The 10,981-nt window shown below is 42.6% G+C and overlaps 1 protein-coding gene across 3 annotated transcripts in view; it reads right to left on the reverse strand.

Annotated features, from left to right (window-relative positions):
- CRY1 (cryptochrome circadian regulator 1) overlaps positions 1–10,748 on the reverse strand; it is a 93,604-nt gene extending 82,856 nt beyond the window's left edge. For 2 of the 3 annotated variants that reach the window (XM_005606567.4, XM_070254076.1), the window contains exon 1: positions 9,634–10,700. In XM_005606567.4, coding sequence (XP_005606624.1) covers positions 9,634–9,791 — 158 coding nt within the window. In that variant the 5' untranslated portion in view covers positions 9,792–10,700. Of the gene's footprint in view, positions 1–9,633 lie in introns of all 3 variants that reach the window. The other variant, XM_001499213.6, reaches the window with a different exon arrangement.
- Positions 10,749–10,981: the final 233 nt, after the last annotated feature.

Genomic DNA, 10,981 nt, shown 5'->3' on the forward strand with positions numbered 1-10,981 from the left:
TAGAAAGTACAAAGTGAGAGGTGTGGGGAAGAAGCAGGGGCAATTACTTTACTTAGGATGGTCAGAAAAGGCCTCTGTGAGGAGGGATATTGAAGGAATGAGCCCTGCTAAGGTTTGAGGGAATAATGTTCTGGGTAGAGAAGCAGAAAATGCAAACACCCTGGAAGCAACTGGAGGATTCTGAGCATAGGAATGACCCGATCTGATGAAGGTTTTTAAAAGAAAACTCTGGCTTCCACATGGAACAGACTGGGAAGGCAGGTACAAAAACTGAAGTAGAGAAGTTAGGAGGCTACTGCAGTAGTTCTGCAAGAAATGTGGTTGAGTTGGATGGTATGACAGCAGTGGAAGCGTGAGATTTAATGAATGTGGGAGTTATTCTGAAGGAAAAGCCATAATAATTGCTGAAGGACGAGACATGAGATTGTTAGGAAAAAAAGAAATGAAGGAAAGATGGCTCCTAGGTTTCTGCAGAGCAACGAGGTGAATGCTGCCATTTATTGTGATACAGAGAAACCATGAGAGGTAGGGAAGATGGGGCAAAACCCAGCTTAAGATACTTATTTGGAATCCGAGTAAAAATACTGGATATACGAGTCTGGAACTCAAGACAGGTCAGAGCAAGAGATGCTCAATAGGAAATTATGAGGTATTCAAGCATGTGACTAGATGAGATCATCTAAGGAGTAAATGTGGACAAAGAAGTAAGCAGAATTGAGACTTGGAATTTCACCCTACATCAAAAGTTGTCAAGTTATATGTGTTATTTTTTATGCTTGCCTTGTTCAAATAACTGCTGGTCCCAATGGTATCCATAAGAGGGCTTTTTTAGTACCTCCTTTTTCATATTAAGACACTGACTCAAGAATCTCCTTCATCAAAAAGTATTGTGGAACTCTTCTCTCAAACCAGTATCTCACTCCCTCCTTCCTTCTGCCCACCTCCACCCAGACACCCATCACCTCTACTCCTAACTTCTCCTTCTCCTCCCCCAGGGTTGCCTCTCCTCTGTACTCCCAAGATTATCTTGGCATATTTCCAGAGAGGTCCTATTTAACATTCCATATTTTAATTATTTGTCCTTTAGTGGTGTGAAAGTTTCCTTATGGGCCGGAACTGTGACCCTCATCTTTGTATCTCCAATGCCTTGCAAAGGGCCTGGCAGATAACAGGCTCTTAATGAATGTTTCCTGAATGAATAACATGAAGGAGGAGTGACTTACCCAAGGTCAGTCCCACTGCTACTTAGTAGAAAAGCAAGGATTAGAATCTAGGTTTTAGGATAGCCAGATGTTTTAAACACACTTTAGTTGGTCATTCAAAGAACTCCACATTCAGGCCTCACCTTATCTACATATTTTATTTTCTATTTATCATACTGTCTTGACTAAAAGTCTGGTGATTCCAGTCTTAACCACAAGTCTGGTGATCTGCCCGAAATTCACTTTCCCCTGCCTATCCAGAACCTATGCATCCAGTTTATGTCTTGCCCCTCACATAAAAACCCTCTTCATCAATTCCTCAATCATCCCCCTCCTCCACCTGCCACACACACAAACTTTCAGTAACACCCTATACATTCTGATTTCTGTCCTTACAACAACACTGAAGCTGCTTTCTCAAAGTTTACCAAAGGCCTTTGTAACAGTTAAAGTATAATTTTCAAAATGGCAAAATCATGACTCATACAAACATGACATGAACATATGGCAGATTTTATTTAACTCATTAATGAAGGAACGAGTAAGATGTTAAAACTGGTTCAAATAAGAATCTGACTTACAGAGATTCACAGTACCCACTCTACAAAATTAATTTGCATGGCATGACCAGGAATAATTTGCATTGGAATAGGCAGGAATCATTTGTTTTTTCAGTTTTCTACAGTTTAACTTTTATTCCTTTTACAAAGTTGTAAAACAGTCTAGCCAATCAGGACAAGGGAACATATCCCTAAATCAGAATAATATAATTCCTGGAGGGTCCTCTAGACAATGCCCAGCATTCCAGATACACAGTAATTTCTTCTGCCTGTTTCCAAGTCTTTGACAATTTCTCCTGCATAACTGTCAAAACTCATCCTAATTTGCCTTCTCTAGCACAATGAAGAAAAAAATCTTGCCACCTTTGGTTTCCATGATACAGCAGTCTCCTGGCTCCTCTCTTACCTCTCTGATTGAGTCTCCTCAGTCTCCTTCACCAGCTCCTGTTCATCTTAAATAGAGTATTCACCAAGGTTTTGATGGGTCTTATTCTACCCAATATCATTAGTCATGTTTCACCTATTAATTATATAGGAATTATTCCCATATGCACAGCTCTAATGTCTATAATCCCCAAACTTGAACTTCTATTTTCTCCATTTCCCACATAGATATCTTAGCAGTACCTCAAATTCATCAATGACCTAAACTAAACTCACTCTTTTCCTTATCTGAATATAGTCTATTCCTGTGTTCTCTTAGTTAATGTCTAATTGTCAAAGAGGCACAAAGTATGAGAATCTTACATTCTACCCTCCCTCACTCTGCTCTATGAAACTGCCTTTTCCAGACAGTCACCTAAACTGTCCACTGTCCCTCTACAATCACTCTCTCGCATCACCCTCTTCCTCACAGCCTTTTCCCTAATTCAAGCCTGTATTATCTTTCAACTAAACTGCTGATAAAGCCTCTACCTTACTAGATTGCTCCTTTCCTCTGTCATTCACTCAACTGCCAAAGTTATATTTCCCCAAATAGGGGTCAAAGTTTTTCTGACTCAGTCCCAACTTCTGATCTGACTTCTTACATAATAGGCATCTAGTGTTTTAGGGCATCACCTACTTCATTCTACTCATTCTACTTCAGTTACTTCAGTCCAGCTGAGCTGATTCCAGCCATGAGGCACGCAACTCTAGCTCAGACAACCAGGGGCTCACAATGATCGGTTCAGAAATTGGCCCAAACAGAGCCACTTTGCCAGAGACTTCTGGGGCAGAGCCATAGGCTTTTTACTGCTGTAACTGCTATTGTTATTGCTATAACTTACCAACAGAGGACAGCCTGTCTGAGAAGCCAACTCAAAACAAGTGAAGTTTGCAGATGCAAAGGGAGAAATTTGGTGCTAGAGACATCTTTTGAGCCTTAGCATCAACCGGTGTCTGAAGCCAACTGCCCTTGGACTGTTCAATGACCCTTGTCAATAAGCACTCTCCTTAAGCCTGTTTGAGTCAGGCAACCAGCTGGCGCACGTCCTATCTTTTTATGCACCACATGATTAGGTTACACCAGCCTCCTCACCAGTATCAGAATACTGTGTCTCTCCTCATGTTATTTTCTCAGCCTGGAATTTTCTTCTCTCTGCCTATAATTTCCTTCCCTCCATTCTCTGTTTATTAAGACCCATCTCATACTTCAAGGTTCAGCTCAAATGCCTCAGTAAAGCAATCCTCCGAGGATGGGAAAAGAGGCAGAGGACCAGATTACACAGAGATTTTAAACCATGCTATCGCCTTTTGAACATTAATCTAAGGGTAAAGCAATGTCACTGAATGATTTTGAAGAGTAAAGGACATGATCAGATTTGCAATTTTAAAAGGTCACTACAGTGGCTGTGTAGAGAATGAATTAGAGAAGGGAAGGAGAACAATGATTTGCAAACTACTCACATAACCTAGGCAAAAAGGGTGGCGATACAGGCTGAAGGGGCAAAGGAGACAGAAAAATGTATTTCTGTGATTATTTTATTTCTGAATAAATCCCTCTCTATACTGTAAACTCCCTGAGAACACAGAAATTTTCTGTTGACTACCACTTTACCCACAGAAATAAGCAAAGTGATTGGCACACAGTAGGGACTCAAATATTTGTTGAATAAATATATAATTAACAATCTCATCTGTAAATTATCTGAGCAACTGGGCAAATGGTTATATTATTTATGAAGATAGGAAACAAAGGAAAAGTCAGTTTGGGGTTTTTTGTTTTTGAGAGAGAGGTAAGGGAGAAGATGAACTCTGTTTTGAACAAGTTTAGTTTAAGGTAATATAATACATTCAAATTGGCAGGGAATCTCTATATAATGGATATCTATCTGGGGATCAGGAGAGAGATATGGGCTGAAGACACTGATCTGTGAACTCTGGGCACGTAGATGGTAACTGAATTTACAAAGAGAGATGAGATTGCCTAGCAAAGAGGCAAAATGAGAAGAGGGTGGAGACCACAGACCTAAGTGCCATTTAAGGGTTGAACAGAAAAAGAGAAGTCAAGGAAGAACACTAATAGCTCTGGCAGAAAAACAAACAGAGGAGGTCCTCCAACTAAAGCAGAGGGAAGAAGAGAAAGGTGTGGTCAAATGTGTCAAACAGTAAAAAGTCAAGGAACAGAAAGTTTAAAAGTATCCTTTGGATGGAAACAGTTTTAGTGGAGTAGGTGGAGGTGGAACCAAACTAGTTTGGGGCGGGTTCAAGGGTGAGTAGAAGATAAAGAAATGAAGTCAGCCAGTATTACACATCTTGTTCATGAAGTCTGGCCATAAAGGAACCGAGACAACATAGTTGCAGGAGAGGAACACAGTCAAGGGTAGGTTCTGTTCCTCTGTTGGTTTTTTGTTTTTACGGAGCTTGGACTTAAGCATGCTTAAATGTTGATTAGAAGCAACCTAAAAAGAGGTTAAAAAAAAGGTATGAGAATAAATAATCAAAAATGAACTTCACAATGTACACATATATCAAAACATCATGCTGTATACCTTAAATACTACAACTTTTATTTGTCAATTATACCTCAGTAAAGCTGGAAAAAAGTTTTTAAAATGGGGTATAGATGAAGAGATTGGTTTTGAATAGGGAAAGCATATCTCTTCCACTGAAATCATATAGTCAAAGGAAAGAATGAGGAAACATGTGGGTATATTTATAGATTTGGTTACTGAAAATTAAGAAACTCTACATGTGATAGCATCAACTGTGTAATAAACATATTGAAGTTTAAATATTAAAAATAATCCATTCATTGAGAATTATTTTTCTGAATTAGGAGTTTAAAATACACATAAGCATCTAAATTAAATGAAGTAACTGCCCCACTCCTAAACCGTAGACTTACAAAGAAAATCAAGGAGATTTGTATCAAATGCCTACTTTGTACAAAACACAATGCTAGACATTGTGGAGAATACAAAGAGGACTCTTCCCCTGATACTTACAGCTTGTTTCCTCCCTTCCTTTTGGTCTCTGTTCTCACATTCTGCTTTTTTTCTCTCCATTACACTTACCACTACCTGACATATTATATTTCTGTATTTATATATTTGTTTGTTTCTCTTCCTAGACTAGAAGCTCCTCAAGGACGGGGACTTTTTCTGTCTTATTCATTGTTGTATCCGCAGTAACAAAAATAGTGCCTGCCATGACAGGAATGCAAAATAAATTTTTAATTGAATGAAACAGTACCTTCTCTTCAGGAAGAAAAGGTGCAATCTGTTAAATCGAGGAGAAATAAATATTGGAGGACTACATCAATTTTACAAATGAAAGAAGTAAATACTAAGGGTGATGTGAAAAACAAAATCAAAAAATGGTATAAGATTCACAAGACTATTAATCACCCCAGACAAGGTGATAAAGAAAGGTATTACGGAAAAGATGGCATTTGGACTCGGCTTTACAAGGGCAAGCAGATTGGTTTTTTTTTTTTAATTTGTGCAGTGCTACGGTTTTTAGTCTATTCACAGAGTTGTACAACCATCCCCTTCTAGAATATTTTCCTCATCTCAAAAGAAACCCCGTGCCCCTTAGCTACCACCTCCCAGCTCCTCTAATCTCCTCAGCTCTTAGAAACCATTAATCTACCTATGTCTCTACATATTTGCCCACTTGGGACATTTCATATAAATACAATCAAATAATATGTGGGGTTTTGTGACTGGCTTCTTCATTTACCATAATGTTTTCAAGGTTCATCCATGTTGTAGCATGTACCAGTACTTCATTCCTTTCTATGATTGAATAATATCCCATTGTACGGATATACCATGTTTTGTTTAGACATTAATCAGTGGATGAACATTTGGGTTGTTTTCACCTTTTGGCTATTATGAATAATAATAATTCTATGAACACTCACATATAAGTTTTTGCATGATATTATTTTAATAAGAAATAAGTGAAGGAAAGAATTGAAATATTTTAAATCATTCACTCCCAAAGATGACAAATTCAAGATAAAGTTTTAACTGGTCTGAGATCAAATAAGGCAAAATGAGTTTTCATTAAGCTTAATTTATTCAAGTCAAAGGACTGTCCTTTATTATGCATCAATGTCCTTGAAACTTTTTTTTCCAAAACATTAAAGCATCTTTTTAAAATGAAATGATGGCAATATCAAAAGGTGGTTTTGTTAATTTACTTACGAAAAATAAATTTTTAAAAATTTGCTTTTCTATTAAATCCCAAAATCTAGGAAATGTTGTTGATTGAAGGAAGTGGCGTGAAGGAAAGAAGATAGAAACCCCACAAGATAGCCTGAATGCTAAACTAAAGAATTTGCACATTATCCTATGGTCAATAAGGAAATTAATAAAGTTGTTTAAATGTAAAATTATTGACTCCTGGATGTCCTTTTCATTCAACAAACAGTAAGTGAGCTACCACTACATGAAAAGCACTGACTCTGGTGCTAGGAGAACAGACTAAAACTCTGATCCTGCCTTTTTATAACTTAGTCTTCAGTGGAAGAAAACAGTCTGTCTCTACTCATTATTTACATCTTTATCCATCTTTTAAAAAGAGCAATATTTAGTAGTTTAAAAAAATCCTTTAAAAAAAAGAAAATATGAGACTATTCCTATTGTGCTTACCAGTTTTATTTCACTCATCATTTGACAATGTGAGTTGCTAGGTGTACAAAGTGAAGCAACATATAACCCCTATCCTAAAGAAGCTTACAGTCTAGACTTTATCAACTGCTCGAGAAGAAACCGACTGCAGACACTGAATTAGATATTATTTACCTAGGACTTCCAATTTAATAGAAAATAGCAAACAAGCGCTACTACTCCTCACATTTTAAGCATGTTATGTTTGTTAACTAATTTAATCCCCCTAATAATCTTATGAAAAGGGAATTATTATTATATTATTGTAAGATATTGATACATTAAAATATATTACATTTATCATCTTCTTCCAGAAACGTTAATGACACTAGTTCTGCTAATGAAAGTGTTTTATATATAGTTGCTGTATCATTCCCATCAGCATACAAACATACGGTAATTTCTCCCATCTTAAAAAAAAATCCTGTCTTGACTTCACATCCCACTCCAGGAACCCCACCATTTCTCTGATCCCCTTACAGCAAAACTCCCTAAAAGAGCTGTCTGTAGGAGCTGTCTCCCAGCTCCTCTCCTCTCAGACTCTCTTGAGCCATGCCAAAAAGACTTTTGCTTCTGACACTACTGAAACCACTCTAGTCAAGATTACAAATGACCTCAAAATGCTAAGTATAATTTTTAACTTTCAGGCCTCATCTCACTTCACCCATTTGTAGCACTTGATGTAGGTAATACACTCTCTTTGAAATACTTTCTTTACTTGGCTTCTGAGACACCATACTCTTCTGGGTTTCCTTCTTACTTTAGTCGATGTTTCCTCTCAATCTCCTCTGCTGGTTCTTCCACAGCGCCACAATTCCTACACACCAGAGTATTCAAGGCTCAGTCCCTGGACCTTCTCTCCTTTCTGTCTACACTCACGTTCTTAATATTCTCACACAGTCTCATGGCTCTGCTAGAATGCAGCTTCAATAGGGTAGGAATTTTTCAGCAATTTTGTTTATGCTGAATGCCCCACACCTAAAACAGTGCCTGGCATGTAGCAGATGTGAGACAAACACTTGTTCAAGGAGTGGATGGATGAATAAATGGCTTTAAATATTATCTATAAACTGATGACTCTCCAATTTATACCTCCTGCCTGGATCTCTGTCCTCAACTCCAGATATAGTCATCTGCTATCTCCACCAGGATGTGTAACTAACATGTCAAACTCAACCAAGTTCAAAAGCGAGTTCCAATCACCCTCCCAATGGCTTCTCTGACTGACTTCACTTCCTTAACAAAGAGCAGCTCTATTCTTCTACTTCTTGAAGCCAAAAATTTTTGAAGTCGTTCCTACTGCCTTCTCTCACACCACATATCCAATCTTCCAACAAACACTGTGGATTCCGCCTTGAAAATATACTCAGTATTTGACCACTTCTCACCAAGTCCACCACGATCACTATGGTCCAAGCCATTACCGTCTCTCATCGGGATGAATGCGACAGCCTCCTAACTAGTCTTCCAGCTTCTCGTCAGCCTCCAGCCGTCAATTCAGTCTGTTCTCAGAACCACAGCCAGAGAAATCTTCATCAAACTCTAGTCAGATCACGTCATTTCTCTGCTCAAATCCTACAGTTATTCCCACTTTGAGTAAAAGCCCAAATCTTGACAACTGCTTATGAAGTTCTACTCGTTCTGGCCCCATTTAGTCTCTGACCTCATCTACTACTTCTCCTCTCACTTATTCTGCTCCAGTCACACTGGCTTCTTCTGCTGTTTCTTCCAAAGGTTAAGCACATTTCCTCCTCAGGACCTTTTCCCTAACTGTTCTCTCTGCCTAGAATGCTTTTCCCCTGGATACCTGCAACCCATTACCTGCTTCATCACCTTGTTCAAGGCCACCTTCTCTGAGTTGTTTTCTGATCACCATATTCAAAATTGCAACTTTAATCCCACCCCCTCGTATTCTCTGCTCTATATTGCTCCACAGCATTTATCACTACCAAATACTATATATTTTACTTTCTGGGACATGTGTTCAAAAAGGACAAGAATTTTTGTCTTCATTCACTGCTATAAAGTAGCATTTAAAGCAGTGCCTGGTATACAGTAGTATATACTGTACCAGATCAATAATCTATCTGTTGAATGACTGCTTTCATTTCCCCAGAGGGCCTAACAATCATCTCGCCTGCTACTTCAGGAAAAGATCATCAAGCTTCTCTAAGATTTCTTCCAGGGCTCTGATCCCTAGAAGGATTAGACTTTGCCTAGAAAGAAAAACTGTGCTTTGTCTAAACAACCACAAGGAGGAGTTGAGAGAAAGAGAAATTAGATAATGCTGTTTCCCTTGCTTTTCCTACGGCAACCTCAAGGTGGAAGAAATCTGGATTTGGAGGCGACTGTACTGAATGAATGATTTTCCCCCTACGATGAGTTACCTAGACACACACAAACGTAAACATTAAAAACCGCAATCCTTTCGAATGCCACAAAGAGGCCAAGGAAATCATTCCACCGGCCACTGAGCACTGAGAGGGAGCTTCTTTCACTCCACCACTAAGAATTTTCCATAAATCCAGGGGAAGAGTTCCCATTAGCGCAGAGACACGTAACTCACACACGAAGGCCAAGGTGTTCCAGGTTGCCAGCACTCTCGGGCCAGAGAACTAGTAAGTCTATTCTATTTAATACTTCAAGCACGCACATTCTTACAAAAGCATAAGCAAGGAGGTCCCAGGTCTAAAGTCTCCGATTTGGCCGATCGCATGTACAGTCCTGATTCACTAAACACCAAAATCTATTTCCCACGAGCTTTTGACTCACCGCCACCTGTTGATGCCCACGTTGGAGGAGCCCGCGAACCAGGGGTCGAGGATGTAGACGCAGCGGATGGTGTCGGCGCCCTGAATGCACTCCTTCAGGGCGGGGTTGTCGTGGAGCCGGAGCCCCTTTCGGAACCAGTGCACGGCGTTCACCCCCATCCCGAGGGCGCGGCGGGCGCGGGGCCCCGCCGAGTTCCTCCAGCAGAGATTCAAGGGAGGAAGCTCCGGCTCATAACCGACACCTCCGCTTCCAGGAGAATCGCCGCAGCCGGGGAGCGAGGGAAGGGCGGCAGAGCCGGGCAAGGAAAAAATGAGTCCGACGAGGGGACCCGAGAGGGAGAGGGCGCTGGAGGCGCAGCTGGGAGATGAATGGAGGCTGCCCAGTCGGCGGAGTCGGGGTGTGACGCCCTTTAGGAGCCGGCGCCCGCCGCAGCAGCCCGGACCCGACGCATAACTTCGAGGGCCTCGGACCCCCGGGGGCTGAGCAAGTTCCAGGGACCCGAGCCGCCACGACGGCCTGAGCCGGCACCGGCAGCCCCTGGAGGTTCGTCACGGAAGCCTCGCCCCACCGAGGCGGCCCTGGAGGAGAGAACGGCCCGCCCGAGGCGAGCCACCGAGAGGGACGAGAGAGGGTCGAGCAGCTGTGGCCCCGCTGCCTCTCGGCCCCGCAAAGAGGAGGGAGCACGGAGCGCGAAGGCGGGGGTCGAGGCCACTGGACGGTTGCCGGCCGGTGACCGGTCCCGAGGCTGCCCGGGTGACTCCGCCGCCACCGCCGCGTCAGCGGTCCCGGCCCCGCCCCCGGCTCCTCATTGGAGGGCGCGCTCCCATGTGACCCCCGGCACCTCACGTTTCTGAAATGTGTTTACTACAGTGGCTCTGACTGGGGACTCTGCTCGCTATTCACTCGCTTTCCGGGGGCGGCCGCCGCTTGACCTCAGAAACGTCGACCCTCGCCCGAACGCTGGGCTCTCAGCCTCTGCCCCTCCACTCGGCCGACTGGTCGCGGTCGTTTGGAAGCCCCCGCGGTGACCACAGGCCCCATGCGAGGGAAGGCTTAGCTCCGCCCCTGGGGGCCGCGAGCGCCCACCATTGGCTGAGGGCCGCTGAGACCCGGATGAGCACGGGGATGCGGGGAGCTCGCGGGCACGCGCTTGGCTCGGGAGGGCGCGCGTGCGCTCTCGCCGAGTTCCAGAGGGAAGGAGGGCGGGGCCGGCGGGCGGGAGTGCGCTCCGGGATTTCTCCCGCGGGGTTCCGGGAAGGCCTGGGGACCACCTGGAGTGCTCCAGGAGTCGGCGGGGGAGCTGGGCAGGGTCGTGGACCGAGTGGAAGGAGGAGAGTAGGAAGCTCCC

This window comes from Equus caballus, chromosome 28 (genome assembly GCF_041296265.1).
Source record: "Equus caballus isolate H_3958 breed thoroughbred chromosome 28, TB-T2T, whole genome shotgun sequence".
Lineage (NCBI taxonomy): Eukaryota > Metazoa > Chordata > Mammalia > Perissodactyla > Equidae > Equus > Equus caballus.